General features: G+C 36.1%; 1 protein-coding gene across 1 annotated transcript in view; it reads left to right on the forward strand.

Moving 5' to 3' along the window:
• The window catches only part of LOC132139996 (kinase suppressor of Ras 2-like), a 103,071-nt gene that overhangs the window by 58,812 nt on the left and 25,978 nt on the right, over positions 1 to 18,281 (forward strand). The window contains exons 11-18 of the mRNA XM_059548741.1: positions 811 to 920; positions 2,277 to 2,445; positions 3,885 to 3,926; positions 8,364 to 8,430; positions 9,887 to 9,935; positions 10,375 to 10,742; positions 12,975 to 13,071; positions 13,632 to 13,765. Of these exons, the coding sequence (XP_059404724.1) occupies positions 811 to 920; positions 2,277 to 2,445; positions 3,885 to 3,926; positions 8,364 to 8,430; positions 9,887 to 9,935; positions 10,375 to 10,742; positions 12,975 to 13,071; positions 13,632 to 13,765 (1,036 nt within the window). The remainder of the gene's footprint in view (positions 1 to 810; positions 921 to 2,276; positions 2,446 to 3,884; positions 3,927 to 8,363; positions 8,431 to 9,886; positions 9,936 to 10,374; positions 10,743 to 12,974; positions 13,072 to 13,631; positions 13,766 to 18,281) is intronic.

Raw genomic sequence — 18,281 nt, forward strand, 5'->3', positions numbered from 1 at the left:
TCAAACTGAGCATCAAAATGGGGAAGAAAGGGGATTTAAGTGACTTTGAACGTGGAATGGTTGTTGGTGCCAAACGGATTTACAGTGAATGGTCAGAAAAAGAGAAAATCCAATTAGCGGGAGTTGTGTGGACGAAAATGCCTTGTTGATGTCAGAGAAAATCGTCACGAAAATCGTGATACATTTTACTTTTTTATTTTTCAGCTTTTATTTGCAATAGAAATCTTTTGTAATCTTATGTCTTGACTGTCTCTTTTGAACAATTGTATGTGTTCTAGCTGAATACAAGTATTAATTTATTTATTACTGAACCCAATCTTTTGAGCTTTGGTATACAGTATATTACAAAAAAATGAATATTAGATAGGAAAAATGTCAAGCCAGTTTTGTTAGGCTAATTTAATGTGTTCCACTGTTAGGTTGTAATACTAACTTTAGGAAATTAGATGAATTGAGCTGTAATAAATTACTAGCTCCAAACCAAATTCAGTGTGTCTTATTTTTATGCTTAAATTTAATGGTTCCTTATTATGAAATCATATGCTTTTATGCACATGAAGTACACAGAAATGTGTTTTTCTTTGCTGGAGGAAGTGAACAATGTTATTATAAACTCCTTGATTGTTGCTGTTGGATATCCATGTGATTCATACCTGTGATATTTCTGATATATACTGTACTGTACATAATACATGGTTTAGTGACTCTTCCATTAAAATGTGACAAGACTTTTCAGAGATTTTCTGTTACCATGACAACTGCCTCCTGTTACCGTGGATACTATGCTGTTTTTCTCGCCCTCTCTCTCAGCTCGTCAGCTCGTCAGGACCGAGTCAGTACCATGTGACATAAACAACCCCCTCAGGTACTCTGACCTCCACATTAGCCAGACTCTCCCCAAGACTAACAAAATCAGCAAGGTAAGATTAGTTACATTGCATTACCTTTGAACAAACACAGCTCAACCATGTTACATCCCTCCATTGTCAACATTATCAAAAAACTTTCTCCAGCACATTGGCATTATAAGCCCGTCCTGTAATCTTTAGAACAACTTGTTTGCTTTGGCTTTTTATTCAAACAACTTGGCATGAAAAGCAATTTTCACAGACCAACAATAAACAGCCTTCCTGTCATTTTTGGCACACTTGGTTTTCTTATGTTTATTGGAAACCAAGGCACGACAAGATTAGTGTGACATTTTTAACACACCATGTCAAGTGTACTCAAAAATGTAAAAAAATGTGTCTAGGGGTCCTTGCATTCAATTCCATTCCATTGTGCTCCTTCTAGCTATTTTTAAATGCAAGAACACGTTCTCTCTCTCTCTGTGTGTGTGTGTTTCCTTGCTTCCTGACCACATAAACGTTTCTAGAACTTGTGTGAAGGGAACTGACTTCATACATACAGTAAAAATCACCTTCAGATCAGTTGTTTATTTGTAACTGCAGAAGTGGTTAAAAAAAAGATCATGCTATAAGGGGCTATAAAGGGTCGTACAAGCCATAAGTCATCCTGGCACTCTCACACACTTATATTCTCCTTTCACATTCATACATTTTTGCTCTCATAGTCACAAATTTTAACACATTCTTACATTTTCTTCTTATGTTCATATATTTCATTCACACGATTATGCATTTTGCTCTTATTCAAATGTTTTGAATAATAAATGTATGCAAGAAGAAAATTTGTTTGTAAGAGAAGGATGTATGTATGTGTGAGAGAGTATAGTGAAAACAGAATAAAAAGAGTTCATAACCTTACCATCTGAACTATGAAGTTATGAACTAATTGTTATTCTTCCACTTTAATTTTTTATGCAGATGCAGTTGGTTTTATATTGCTTGTATTTTTATAACTTTAGTTTTTCTCAAAGACTCAGTTTGTGACACTTAAGCAACAAAGATAGCAGTCAAAAAGCCTTTTTTATGACTGGCAGAGCATAGAGTTGTGAATATTTTTTTTTTTTTTGGATTTCCGTTGTCTTATCAAATATATATACCACTCAATCATACTTTACGACAACACTGCTGGCTATTGATGTGCTCTACGTTCTAACACGACGTTGGGCAGTTTTTCAAACGTAGCATGGCTTTCCAGTTTTCAGCACATGGGAGATCAGGTCGACAGCTGCCACACCTCTGTTCTATGATTAATCTTTAACCGACCGTGAGAAAGAATCCGGGTTTACTGATGTCTGACCGCATTGAGAATGAGCAGGGAGTAGGGAGTGTTTTTGTGTGTTACAAAATCTCTGTGTGTCTCTGTTTCAGGACCACATCCCTGTGCCGTATCAGCCCGACTCCAGCAGTAATCCATCCTCCACCACCTCCTCCACCCCATCATCTCCTGCTCCCCCTCTGCCGCCCAGTGCGACACCCCCATCTCCTCTTCACCCTTCCCCACAGAGCGGCAGACAGCAGAAACCGTCCAACCTTACAGGTACCAACCATAAACATAAGCTGATTTAATTATTCATTTTGATAATTTCAGAAGAAATTTTAGTTGCTAATCTGCTGAAATGCTAATTGGACTAAAACCTACTGACTTTGCTCACACAAGGTATCTTCACAAACATAAAAAAAAGAATAATAATAAAAATTATACTGTATATATATATATATATATATATATATATATATATATATATATAGTTATACTGTATTAATACCAAATATTGTATTTAATCAATTTATCTGCTTGTTTTCTTGCTCTCAGCACAGGTTTTGTATTTCTTTTTGGAACTGACTGATCATAAGCTTCAGCCATCTGAGCTTATACACCCCAGTTTTGAATGAATTTGGCCGAAATGATCCCAGAATAATGTGTTATTCACTTCAAGGGTACATAAGCTCAGATCAGTGAGGCCTACATTCAATCCAAAAAAAGCCTATGCTAACTGAAAGAAAACAACATGACAAAAAGATTGAATCCAAGATTTGGTGATCATATACTGTAACATAATGAGAGATATACAGGCAATTTTTAAAGTGCCCCAATTATGCCAAAGGTTCCTAATATTTTGTTTTGGGAGTCTCCTACAATAGGATTACATGCATGCATGTTGAAAAAACACTCAAAATATGCATTTAATGTCACCTCATTTTTCAACGATTCTCAAGATTAGTTCCAAGCAGAAACCCTCCTTTCTCTGAGCCTTTCTCTGCTCTAATTGGTCAGATGGCCCAGTCTGTTGTGATTGGTCTATTGCATACAGCGTGTGTCAGAAACGATACACTCATTTGCATGCAGAAATCATTGGTGCGTAGTTTAATCAGATGATATCTGACTTAACAGCTATTCTGACACACACACAATTTTTAAATTGTTGCACTCATTCCATTTTTTATTTTCTGGTGCATTTGCAATCTGGTGCATTTGCAATTTCTCCAGAGGGTTAAATCGTAGTCTGGAGTTCTGTTTGGAATGTCCCGCTTTTCAATTATGACAGCGCATAATATAAGCAGCAGTCAAAATGACATGAACTCCTCAAGTTGCAAATAATTTTTTTGTAAATGTTTGTAAACATCCTGTGCCAGAGTTCACATGACATCCTAACTTTGATTAGTGACGGGACTGCAGAAATATAAATATTTGAATATTTAAATGTTAAATATTGGAAATCAACATTTCTTTGTACTTTTTCAAAATCATAAAACGTATTCATTTCTGTCAGTTTTATTAATTTATTATACATTGAATCTCAGATTTTCAGTGTGGTTTCAGAATTTTAGACCATTCTGCATCCTAAAAGTTGCTATTTTTATGGCAAATGCAGCTTTGTGATGGATTCTGCAGAATAATAACACAGACCAATAAGCATCTGGGGGTGTATTGGATTTTATTGAATTCTGTCTGCTTCTCTCCTGTGCTCTTCTCAGCATCTCATTTCTACAAATACAAGCAGCAGTTCATCTTCCCTGGTAAGTGTGTCATAATTGGTCATTACCCCTACCCATAATGCAATGCAACATGCCGAGGCAAACTTTTTTGATGTCTTTTTTTTTAAAGCCATCTTTTCTTTGAGATGCAACAACACTCCTCCCTCTCCCTCTTGTCTTTCTTCTTTGCTCGTCTTCTTGTTGTCTCTTAACCATGCAATGCTGTATTCTCTAATGATGGTTCTTTTAAAGGCGAGGCCTCGCTGCAAATAAAGGCTGATGAGTGCCTGTATTCTGTGGGAGGCACTCAGCTTGCTGCATGTTTTTGATGAATGTGTGGAGGGAGGAAAGCCATGTTGTGTTGGTAGCCTGATAGATTAGAATAAAGGCTTATGACTCCAATTTTGGCAGTTTATATATGAGAGTTGAGCTGCTGAGATCAGTCACCATTGTACCTTTCAGCAGGGAACACACAGCCAGTTTTACCCATTAGGCAAAACCATTCGTTTTTCAATAGAAATTGTTTGTTAAATTAGAATCCTCTAGGTTTTCATCTTTCCTAACAATAGAGCATGATATATATTTTTGTATATTTCAGCAACATTATTCCAGTCTTCAGTGTCACATGATCCCTCAGAAATCATTCTAATATGCTGATATGGCACTCAAGTGGCATTTCTTATTTATCAATGGCTGAAAATCGTTGCGCTGCATAATATTTTTGGGGCAATAGTGATTTTTTTTCAGACCCCATTTATATGAAATATAAACATTAAAAATGTATTATCTGTCACTTTGATCAATTTAATGCGTCCTTTGGTGAATAAAATAATGTTAAATTATTACAAAAACTAATAATAATATTTTTGATCAAAATCAGCAGTGAATGGCTTTAGATGTTTGTGTAGTAGGCACATGTACAACATTGTGTTTTTTTTAATGACATTTGTTTTTAGATTCTCAGAGTATTTTTTTTTACAAGAAAACAAAATTTTCTAAGAAAAAAATCGTTTCTACGTCAATGTCAATGTCAATGTCAATGTCACCTTTATTTATATAGCGTTTTAAACAAAATACATTGCGTCAAAGCAACTGAACAACATTCATTAGGAAAACAGTGTCAATAATGCAAAAATGATAGTTAAAGGCAGTTCATCATTGGATTCAGTTATGTCATCTCTGTTCAGTTAAATAGTGTCTGTGCATTTATTTGCAATCAAGTCAACGATATCGCTGTAGATGAAGTGTCCCCAACTAAGCAAGCCAGAGGCGACAGCGGCAAGGAACCGAAACTCCATCGGTGACAGAATGGAGAAAAAAACCTTGGGAGAAACCAAGCTCAGTTGGGGGGCCAGTTCTCCTCTGACCAGACGAAACCAGTAGTTCAATTCCAGGCTGCAGCAAAGTCAGATTGTGCAGAAGAATCATCTGTTTCCTGTGGTCTTGTCCTGGTGCTCCTCTGAGACAAGGTCTTTACAGGGGATCTGTATCTGGGGCTCTAGTTGTCCTGGTCTCCGCTGTCTTTCAGGGATGTAGAGGTCCTTTCTAGGTGCTGATCCAGCATCTGGTCTGGATACGTACTGGTTCCGGGTGACTGCAGTGACCCTCTGATCTGGACACAGACTGGATCTGGTGGCCACGGTGACCTCGGAACAAGAGAGAAACAGACAAATATTAGCGTAGATGCCATTCTTCTAATGATGTAGCAAGTACATAGGTTGTTATGGGAAGTGTTTCCGGTTCCGGTTTACCTAATTAATGCAGCCTAAAAATCCTTTAACGGATTTGGATAATAAAAGCATATTAGTATGTTATGTGTATGCCAGGTTAAAGAGATGGGTCTTTAATCTAGATTTAAACTGCAAGAGTGTGTCTGCCTCCCGAACAATGTTAGGTAGGTTATTCCAGAGTTTGGGCGCCAAATAGGAAAAGGATCTGCCGCCTGCAGTTGATTTTGATATTCTAGGTATTATCAAATTGCCTGAGTTTTGAGAACGTAGCGGACGTAGAGGATTATAATGTAAAAGGAGCTCATTCAAATACTGAGGTGCTAAACCATTCAGGGCTTTATAAGTAATAAGCAATATTTTAAAATCTATGCGATGCTTGATAGGGAGCCAGTGCAGTGTTGACAGGACCGGGCTAATATGGTCATACTTCCTGGTTCTAGTAAGAACTCTTGCTGCTGCATTTTGGACTAGCTGTAGTTTGTTTACTAAGCGTGCAGAACAACCACCCAATAAAGCATTACAATAATCTAACCTTGAGGTCATAAATGCATGGATTAACATTTCTGCATTTGACATTGAGAGCATAGGCCGTAATTTAGATATATTTTTGAGATGGAAAAATGCAGTTTTACAAATGCTAGAAACGTGGCTTTCTAAAGGAAAGATTGCGATCAAGTAGCACACCTAGGTTCCTAACTGATGACGAAGAATTGACAGAGCAACCATCAAGTCTTAGACAGTGTTCTAGGTTATTACAAGCAGAGTTTTTAGGACCTATAATTAACACCTCTGTTTTTTCAGAATTTAGCAGTAAGAAATTACTCGTCATCCAGTTTTTTATATCGACTATGCAATCCATTAGTTTTTCAAATTGGTGTGTTTCACCGGGCTGCGAAGAAATATAGAGCTGAGTATCATCAGCACAACAGTGAAAGCTAACACCATGTTTCCTGATGATATCTCCCAAGGGTAACATATAAAGCGTGAAGAGTAGCGGCCCTAGTACTGAGCCTTGAGGTACTCCATACTGCACTTGTGATCGATAGGATACATCTTCATTCACTGCTACGAACTGATGGCAGTCATATAAGTACGATTTAAACCATGCTAATGCACTTCCACTGATGCCAACAAAGTATTCAAGTCTATGCAAAAGAATGTTGTGGTCAATTGTGTCAAACGCAGCACTAAGATCCAATAAAACTAATAGAGAGATACACCCACGATCAGATGATAAGAGCAGATCATTTGTAACTCTAAGAAGAGCAGTCTCAGTACTATGATACGGTCTAAATCCTGACTGGAAATCCTCACATATACCATTTTTCTCTAAGAAGGAATATAATTGTGTGGATACCACCTTTTCTAGTATCTTGGACAGAAAAGGGAGATTCGAGATTGGTCTATAATTAACTAGTTCTTTGGGGTCAAGTTGTGGTTTTTTGATGAGAGGCTTAATAACAGCCAGTTTGAAAGTTATGGGGACATATCCTAATGACAATGAGGAATTAATAATAGTCAGAAGAGGATCTATGACTTCTGGAAGCACCTCTTTTAGGAGCTTAGATGGTATAGGGTCTAACATACATGTTGTTGGTTTAGATGATTTAACAAGTTTATACAATTCTTCCTCTCCTATGGTAGAGAATGAGTGGAACTGTTCCTCAGGGGGTCTATTGTGCACTGTCTGATGTGATACTGTAGCTGACGGCTGAATGGTTGCAATTTTATCTCTAATAGTATCGATTTTAGAAGTAAAGTAGTTCATAAACTCATTACTGCTGTGGTGTTGGGAAATGTCAACACTTGTTGAGGCTTTATTTTTCGTTAATTTAGCCACTGTATTGAATAAATACCTGGGGTTATGTTTGTTTTCTTCTAAAAGAGAAGAAAAGTAATCGGATCTAGCAGTTTTTAATGCTTTTCTGTAGGATATGTTACTTTCCCGCCAAGCAATACGAAATACCTCTAGTTTTGTTTTCCTCCAGCTGCGCTCCATTTTTCGGGCTGCTCTCTTTAGGGTGCGAGTATGCTCATTATACCATGGTGTCAAACTGTTTTCCTTAACCTTCCTTAAGCGTAAAGGAGCAACTTTATTTAAAGTGCTAGAAAAGAGAGAGTCCATAGTTTCTGTTACATCATCAAGTTGTTCTGAGGTTTTGGATATGCTAAGGAATTTGGATACATCAGGAAGATAACTTAAAAAGCAGTCTTATGTGTTAGAAGTGATGGTTCTTCCATACTTGTAACAAGAAGTAGAATTTACAATTTTGGCTATATGAATTTTGCAAAGAACTAAATAATGATCTGAGATATCATCACTTGGCTGAATAATTTCAACACCATCAACATCAATTCCATGTGACAGTATTAAATCTAGAGTATGATTTCGACAATGAGTAGGTCCTGAAACGTGTTGTCTAACACCAATAGAGTTCAGAATGTCTATAAATGCTGATCCCAATGCATCGTTTTCATTATCAACATGGATATTAAAAATCACCAACTATTAAAACTTTATCTGTAGCCAGAACTAACTCAGATGTAAAATCACCAAACTCTTTAATAAAGTCTGTATGGTGCTGTATGGTTCTACGTCAGTCTTTTCAGTATAAGCAGCTTCTGTTTCTCAGCAGTTCTCCTGCATGTTTTGATGAACTTAGTCTATAAAAATACACTCTTTTAAAAATTGTCATTTTCTTTCTCATCTCTGCCTTGTGACTTACTGTCTCACTCTTTCTCTTTGTAGATGTGGCCCCTGAGGTTCCCACCAGGGCCCCTCAAGTCATTCTACATCCTGTTCTGTCTGAGCCTGGGTAAGTGCGTGTGTATTTATGTGTATGTGAGTTTATGTTGATTTGACATTTTAGGATTCATTTAATGATGACATCAGTCTGTCTATATAGAGTGTTCCAAATCAGTATTAGGTCATAAACAACAAAACATCTCACTGGGATTTTGAACTAAAGTGCAAATGCATGTAAATCAATGGTGATCAATTATCTCTATTATCTCTTAATTGCTCTTAATTATCTCTCTATCTAACAATAAGCAATACATTTGTTACAGTATTATGAATCTTTTTAAAGATAGTAGCATAAAATGTAGTTATGATGCTCTCTTGCTCCTTTAGATGGAGGTCAAAAACTGTTAAATGTGTTATCTCTTTTGTGTCACTTATAATGAGATGCCAAGACCATTTAACATTGTTTATTAACATACAAATGTGTCTGAAATGTCATGTTCTATTCTGTACTATGTGTGTTTGTTTGTATTTAGAGTGATGCCAATGTGAAAGGCCACAGACATGTCGGACAGTTTCGCCATGGCTTGTGTCTATTTATGGCAAATATGAGCATTTTAGATTACAGAATTATTAGAGCAAAAATATTTGCAAAAGCTGATGTGACTGAAGACAAGTCACACACACACACACACATACATAAACTTTAGCCAAACGTGGGGCTTGAGGTTACGCTACAGTGATGATGTCAGTCATATCCATGGATGTTAAAATAAAAAACTCGAAGACCCATAAAGAATAATTCAATATTTCAATAACTGAATCAAGATGCATTAACTACAAAGAAAAAAAAAACCTTTTAAAACTGGATTAAAATTTCTGTAGTTCTTAGACAGTATAGTATTTAGTATTAGCAGTATTATAGTATATAGTATTAGCAGTATGTATTTCATTATAGAGTATCATAATGCAGCTGAAATGAGCTGTTTGACAGCTGTAGGGTAAAACTGCTAACTGGCATGAATGCATAAATGGACTCATAGATCTTCTGGCACTGTCCTTCCATATTTTTCAATCCAAACAAGGGTATTAAACGTATTAACAAATAAATTTCTTACTACAGACATGAACAGTAACTGAGTGTCATCCAGGTTGAATTTAACTTAATTTTATACTAAAGGTGTTAATGGAAAATAGATTTGTCTTAATTAAAAGTGGATTCTTTTTCATAATGTATATCTTTACTTTTTATTTTATGTTGATTAGACAGCTTAGCAATATGTGAGGTTACATTACATTTACGATGTTAAATGTAGCCAACTCACTAAACAGAGCTTGTGCGAACCGCTTTTGTACAAGCTAAAAATATGAAGATGAACAAGCAGGATTTTTTATGTGATCCTTTCAGATGGCATAAAGTAAACAATGGATTTTAATTAGAATACAGTTCTTGAAAATGAAACGTTAGTTAGTTCTGCTGAAGTAAATGACCCTCTCTGAGCAAACACACTTTCTCTCTCTTCACACAGTACCAAAGTGAGCCCCTTGCTACAAATTGAGGTTGAACCAACATCTGATGTGAGTCATCCTGCTTCTATAACAAATGTCTATCATTTGTTCTATCATTCTATCATTTGTTCTATCTTGCCATAGTTACATTGCTCTAACATTCTTTCATTCTATAGATCTGTCTATCTGTCATTCTCTGTCTGAGGTCCTATCTATCTATCTATCTATCTATCTATCTATCTATCTATCTATCTATCTATCTATCTATCTATCTATCTATCTATCTATCTATCTATCTATCTATCTATCTATCTATCTATCTATCTATCCGTCCGTCCGTCCGTCGTTTTACCATTCTGTCACTATTTATCTATCGTTCCATCATTTTATCTTTCATTCTGTCTGTCTCTCTATCTATCTGTTACTCCATCCATCCACATATGAATCTGTCCATCCATCTGTCTGTGGTTCTACTGTTATATTTATAATTTACCTATCTATCTATCAGAACGAGGAAGGCAACGATGAGGCCGAGGGGTCAGCGGATGAGTTTGAGGAGATGAATCTCTCCCTACTGTCTGCACGGAACTTCCCACGTAAGGCCAGCCAGACCAGCATCTTCCTGCAGGAGTGGGACATTCCCATGGAGCAGGTGGAGATCGGAGAGCTGATCGGGAAAGGCCGCTTTGGACAGGTCTATCATGGACGCTGGCATGGAGAAGTGGCCATACGGCTAATTGACATTGAAAGAGACAATGAAGAACAGCTGAAAGCATTTAAAAGAGAGGTGATGGCATACAGGAACACGCGGCATGAAAACGTAGTCCTGTTCATGGGAGCGTGTATGAGACCCCCTCATCTGGCCATCATCACCAGGTAAGCTTGAATAGAGTTTGGTAATGTACACAATTCAGTGTTTACAGTGCATGTGTAAGCTCCACAGCTCCAGCTTCATGACTGTTTCTTAAAGTTGACTATATTTTCCTGATCTTCTTTAATCAGCATGACCTCATAGTTTGCATAAGTGCCTGCTTTCAGCCTAATTTAAAACAACATGTCTTTGACCACAGATGTAAACATAAGTGGCTGAAATTTTTCACTTCTCAGAATTCTCAGAAGGCATGTCAGTATATGAACAATGAGTGTTGTGAAAAACATGAACTACTTTAGCATCCTGTCTGAATGGGAGATGGCCAATATTATTTCCTTCCTCCTGCCACACAAATTGGTGCTTCCTGTTAGCTTGTCTGCAAAAAGATGCTGTGCTGCATGGCCATGGCCAATAAAAGATTAATTCCAAAGATTCAGAGGATTCATTTATTTATTTTTATTTTATTTTTCTAGAATAAAAGGCTTTAGTTTCTTAGATCAAATAAAGTTGTAAATATAGAAGTCTTTTTTAATGATTCAATGTATAATCTAAAATGTATTTTTGATTATGATATTATATAAAAAAAATCTGCATTCTTTGATGAATGGAGAGTTCAGAGGGAGAGCAATTATTTGAAATAGTTTACTGTCAATTTTGATTAATTTAATGATGCGTCATTGCATCTATCTATCTCTACATTTTAATATTAATAATATAATACACACAAAATACAATATTATATATTTGTATGATGAATAATAATATATTAGCCGATATTTAAACATAGCTTTGACTTTTTCAGCATTTTTTTAGTTCATTTTTAGTAAAAATTTTAAATAATTGTCAGATTTGCTTATTTTTCTGACCTTACTTGCAAATAGTTTTCATTTGCCAAAGAAAAATGTATATAAATGTCTACTCCTCACTAATTATGGTGCATGATTTTAATTAATTGTATTTCATTTAACACAGACATAAGTCATAGTCTTGGTTTTATTCGTAGTCCCTAATCAGCAGGCTCAAACAAACTAATTGAGATATAATTGCTAGAAATTACCCTCTTTCTTAAAAATAAATAAAGGAAATGAATAAATATTGAAATAAATATTGATTGTGTGTCTTCACATTGTCGTGAGTGATTATGCATTGATTGTTTTTCATATCACCCCTGCAGTGAGGAATAACAGTTTGGCTTTTTGTTCACAAATTCAGTGTGTACAACATAATTGCAGCAGAATGTCAGAGGCTGTCATTATTTGGAATAGTCTGTCTTGACAATTATTAGTGTTAACAGTTGAAACGTGATGTATGCGACAAATTTCTGTACTGACGGCATATATACAGAGTTTAGCATTTGCATTTGGGTATCACACATTTGAAGGATCCCACACTGAATAAGGCCAAAAGGCCAGAGTGATGCTAAAAATGGGCCTCGTACCCTGATGGCATTATGAATATGTATAAATGGAGGAAGAGGGCAGCCCGGGGAAAAACGCAGACGTTTTTGTCAGGTGGCACAGTAGGAGCTCAGATGTCAGGGAGTTGGAGGGGTGTCTTTCTCCTCATTCCTGCAGAGGTGAAGTTCATGGCTCATTCAGCATCATTAGTCCTCCAAGTGACAGTGCTCACATTTGCTTGGATATAAATTCAAAACAGCATGCTTGAGTATGAACATGTATCAGTCTTGTCCTAACATATGTTATATGAAAATGTAGGTTGTAGGTTCAAATGAGGGGTGATCTGTGAACAAATACTGGTTGCACAAGGGTAGATGCTAGGATAGATGCTCATCATATGACAGGCTTTATTGCTATTCTTCATCAACAAGCTAGATTGCAATCATGATTTTTTTTACATACTGTTAAATGCATTCATAATTGCAAACTTAATTATGACCAATACCAGTTAGTACTCTCATGCACAACAATAATCATTCTTGTGATATTATTTCATTTTATTTGAATTGCTTTTGCCTTTAGCACTTCAAGTATGTTTGCCCATGAATTGTAAAAATTGTGTAATGTATATTCATATTTGTATATTTAAAATATTCATATGTTTCAAATAGATTCATATTTGAATGAGTTGTTTTATACACTGAATCTATGTAAACCTGTGATGCTAAGATTGTTTTGAAAACTCACAATCTGCACAAATAGCTGAAGAATTGCTGGTCATATTTTGATATTATGGTTGCTACTGAAGTCTAATATGTGTTTTTTGTTCTTCTGTTGTAGTTTGTGTAAGGGCAGGACCCTCTACTCAGTGATTCGAGATGCAAAAGTTGTTCTCGACGTCAACAAGACTAGACAAATTGCACAAGAGATGGTGAAGGTGAGAGTAATTGATGTGAAGTCAATGTGATGAATTCGCTAAATGTCAGCTAAAATTGATTCACGTGTATAGCAGTCATTTTGGGAAACATGTCAGTGTTTTGAAGCCTTCACATATACAGCATGTGATTACATTTAGGGCTGCACAATTAAATGGAATAAAACAGAAATCACATGATTATTATCAAATCACAAAAGCTGCAATTGAATTAAATACATGCAGAGGGTGTTTCAGAGTGAAGCACGGCACTGTGTTCTTTTATAAGTGAGCAGCTCATCATTCAGTGCTCTTAGTGTTTCAGAGCAGCTCAGTTCGCTGCCACATCACACAAACTCATCTCTCCATCTGCTCTGAGTTTGGGACGCTTATAACGTCAAGTTGGGAACATGCACCAAAATAAAAGATCTATGGAAGGAAGAAATTCATACATATTAGTAAATGCAACAATGACATTTATAGTTTTACAACTGTACTTAGAATTAGAAAATACAGTCTAGACATAAAATTTGTATTAGACTAAAAACATGTATACCTAATTACATTAACACCTTTTTTTTCAGGGCATGGGATACCTACATGCCAAAGGGATCCTTCACAAAGATATGAAATCCAAGAATGTATTTTATGACAATGGGAAAGTGGTCATCACCGACTTTGGCCTGTTCACAATATCTGGTGTTCTACAAGCAGGCAGGTAGGTCCAAATTCACACAAGCACACAACTCCCTGCAATTTCAAGTAATGGTATTCTTTTCTCTTTAAGTAGAAAAGTTTTCAGTGTCAGCTATTGAAAGGGTTTACATTTTTAAATAAAGTCTCCTAAACTATTGCTGTTGATAAGCTAATGCTGAAGTCTAATAAACATAAAAACCTGTAGAAATATAAATAATGGGTATGTTTTTATGTTATATTGAACTATGATATGCCTTAGATATTGGCCTAAATAAGGCAGGCAACATGATGTTGTGGCCTACCTTTTGAAAAAGCCTTGCCTTTAGGAGTGTGCCTGTGATGTTGTAAAATGCTGTCTATACTGCCAGAAGAAAAAAAAGGGAAAATAACGGTACCTTTATGTGTACAACAGCTTTTCGCTTGAAGCAAAAACTTTGTATCCTTGACTTTGTACCCTTAAAAGGTGCATATTAGTACCTTAGAGTTTTGATACAGTATGTACTGTACCTTACAGTACTACTATGCACCTTTTAGTGGTAAATATGGTAGACAAATGTACCTTTCTCTCTCTGTGTCTCCAGTAGAAGAGTAACAAATGCACAACCCATCACACGATACATGTGGCAGGCCATTAATAACGTCTTTAAATTCCATAATGACTTTCAGAACTGCTTATTAAAAATCAAAGCCTGTAATTATTAGAGTGTGGGCTACAGTGCTTAATCCAGGTTCACCTTCAGTGTTCTCATGGTTCCTGATGAATGTCTGCTTCAGTGAGTTGAAGGAGCAGCAGATGTTGTTATCATCACACAGGCATTTGAGAGGACGTCAGGAACTTTTATAGGGGGAACTCCCTCTAGCAATCTAATTTCAATGCACTGCAAAAATAGGAATAGATGAAAATTGTTGCTTTTTTCAGCCAGTTATTCATATTTAGAAAGAAGAGTTCACATACAGTGGGTATAGAAAAGAATCACCCCCCTTTAAAAAACAAAAAAACCATCACTGAATTGGAAAAAGGATTACCCGCTTATGTGTCAGTGTTTTGTTGAACCACCTTTTAATTTAATTATAGCCTTTAGTATGTTGCGATATTTCTCTACTAACATTGTACATCTAGACTTCTTTGCAGAACTGCTCAAGTTCAGTAAAATGTGATGGTTTGTGGACTGGAGTCTTTAAGTCATTCCACAGATTTTCAATTCCTTCAACTATGGTGTGCTTTGGGTTGAAATGAAACCTACTCACTGACAACTTTCTGGCAGAGGGCAGCAGAATTTCCTCAAGAATTTTATGGTATTTTGCCCTGTCCATTTTTTCTTCTATCCTGACAATTGCTCCAGTCTCTGCTGCAGAGAAACACGCTCATAACAAGATATCATAACCTCCACGCTTTACTGGAGGAATGCTGTTATTTTGACGGAGAGCTGCATTGGATTTCTGTCAGACATATTATCTGGTGTTGAGGTTTTAGTCTCATCTGCCTTAGAATCAGAAGCGTTTTGGCAAAGCTCAGTCATGACAGCATGTGGCTTTTCTTGAGCAATGGCTTTTTTCTTAAGAATTTGTGATGTTGTTGTCACATGCACAAAATGACCACTCTTTGTCATAAACTCCTGCAGCTGCTTCAGAGTTGCTGTAGGCCTCTTGGTTGCCTCTCTGACCAGTTTTCTCCTGGCTCTTTCATCCAGTTTGGGGGACATCCTGATCCAGGGAGGGTTTGTGTTGTAACAAATATCTTCCACTTCTTAATAATAGACTTCACTGTGCTTCTAGGCATTGATAAAGCCTTTGACATTTTTTTGTATCCATCTCCTGTCTACAACTTTATCCCTGAGATCTTTTGACAGTGCCAGTGTCTTTGTGCGCTATTGAGAAGGTATGTTGGTGGTATGCTGACATTTTGGTCATTCAGTTAGATGTTATAAGTTGCGCTGAGTAAATACAGCTGGAAAAAGCAAACTGTGTCCGTCTTCATTTCAGTCTGCAAAGCAACAAAATCTGATTATTTTAAAGGGGGATTCTCAAGAAGAAGAGGAAGAGGGTTAATTATACAGGGTCATCTACAAGTTAATGTATCAGAATGGTAATGCATTTTATGTATCACTCTTTACAACATTGGACACATAACGTTAATTGATATCATTAGATTTTGGCTTCACTACTTTATCAGTCAGTGAGAACGTTTTGCTAATGCCACACAAATCATGTTCCCATTCGCCATCTCAGAAAGCTACCATCTAAAAATCAACATCCTAACACATAAAAACTTTACTACTGATATGAAAAGCCCTGCCCTGCAGGTTGACGTGATTGGTTAAATGTTTGTGGGGGTAGGAAACAGACGGTTTCAAAACAATATTTTTATGACTGTCTTTGCAGAAGTGCAGTTTTGAGGAGAAAATGCTTAGCAAAGGTGTAAACTGATGCATTATCATGTGGTTTGTCTTTCAGCATAAATAAAAAAAAGAGCAGACAGATGTAAACAATGTTAAAAACTTGATTTTCACCTTTAAAAATAAAGGTTCCAAAAAGGGGTTTTGAATGATGAGTGATAACTGAGTCTGACAGTGACGAGACAATTTCTGGTTCCCCAGAGAACCTTTCAGTGGACAGTTCTTAAAAAAATCCATTATTTTTGTAGTGTGAAGAATATTTAAAAAATCTAAAGAAACTTTTTTGCCTATAAAGAAACTTTTGTGCAATAGAAACACTCCAGATATGTTAAAGGTTCTTCATGGATAGATGCCAATAAAGAACCATTGTTTATAAGAGTATGTACGAAAAATAAATATGATGATGGAATTTTCATTTTTGTTTGAACTATCCCTTTAATGTTGCACATTTCAGAAAGCAGCAATGCATGAAATCAAGCTTGATGCTAGGAGCATTTCCGTTCACATGAGGATTGAGTGAATTCTGACTGATATTTTTGGGTAAATATCAATTTAATTGACCACGCTTTTCCCTTAGGGTTACTTCATTTCAGTTTAAATCCCAATCAATATTCAGTCTTAAGCATATTGAATTAATTATATTTTAATGCCTTTTTCTCCAAGTATTTAATTTAATTCTGCCTGTATATATGATGTGGATGAGGCTTTTGGTGTAAAATGATTTGTGATTGGGTGTCATAATACACAACATGAGGAAAAAAGCACAAAATCTGTCTCAGAACAGTACTGAAGTATTAAACAGCTATATTTTCTGCATATGACAACTCCACAACCTTAATTGAATACCACAGTCTTTTCAGATTTAGACCTCTGTATATATATTCCTGTCTCCTTTCAAGAGACAAAGACTTTGAACAGACTATTAACGCCACACTTCTTTGAACAGGAAAATCCATGAAAAGGGTGTCTGATGTATGCGTTTTGTTGCGCTCTTGTGATGTATGAAGAGGAAACATCCTCTACTTTATGGCTGAATGAACTCAAAGATATTCCTTCCTCCAGGCAAGGCCGCTGAATTGCGTGAAGAGCTGTAGACGTTTGATTTGTTTTTTGTAAAGCTTCATATGCTTCATATATCTCAACCATTGTCAATTCTGAATATGTTTCTTAGGGCAAAGGGAAGGGTTATGAGAGGACATGTCCTCGTGTACAGTATATGACATTGCACCAAAAAATCTGCATTTAACCCTAACCCTAAAAAAAATAATAATAATAATTTAATACTGCAGTGATGTATACACACATTGCCATATTTGAGTAATTATATAATTTTAGAATTTTTTACATTCGTATATTTTATTCCAGCATTACAGTAATGAGAATGAAGGAAATATTATACATTTGATTAATTATTTTAAATATAATGTCATGTTAGTATACTTTAATTTAATACTGACATGATGTTAACACACTTTGCCATTTAATAACTATATTATTTGATACTTTTATCTTTAAAATATTTTTTTCAGCACTATAGTAATGAGATTGAGGGAAATATGATAAACGACAAGCAAAAATGTCTTTTTTTTCTGAAAATGGTCTTGTCAAGTTTAGTGAGTTTAAGCATTGTCTTAACAGTATTCAGTTCTTGCATTTGTCAATCAACAGCCCTGAAACACAAATTTAATTAAGAAATTTGACCTCTTTGTTTTAAATGTATGTTTATTTGCATAATAAGATGTTTAATGAAGTCTTTGGCTTTGAAAGTGCTGAAAATGAGAGTAAATTATCTTGTGCAACATGAAGCGTTTGCCACTGCTGATGACCGTGATGATGTTGATGCTGTTTTGGCCCTCGTCCCGTTTGTGTTTGCGTGTCGTGTCTCTTTGAAAATGTTTTCATTGGCATTGCAAGCAGTAAATCAACATCCCCGATGGAGCAATATTACAAACACCCGTACCCATCAGTTCATCTGATTATGAGGCTGATTTTGCACAAGTGTGTTTACGTATGTTGGCAGTAATTACCGGGAAAAAGACGGCATCTCCACAGCGACAGGTTTACATTGCAGCCATTGTTGATCAAGTCTCCTGGATCGGCTCACTGTTGCCGTTCTGATCAGCCCTCTTCCAAACCTCCACA

The sequence above is a fragment of the Carassius carassius genome, chromosome 4 (genome assembly GCF_963082965.1).
Source record: "Carassius carassius chromosome 4, fCarCar2.1, whole genome shotgun sequence".
NCBI classification, from domain to species: Eukaryota; Metazoa; Chordata; class Actinopteri; order Cypriniformes; family Cyprinidae; genus Carassius; species Carassius carassius.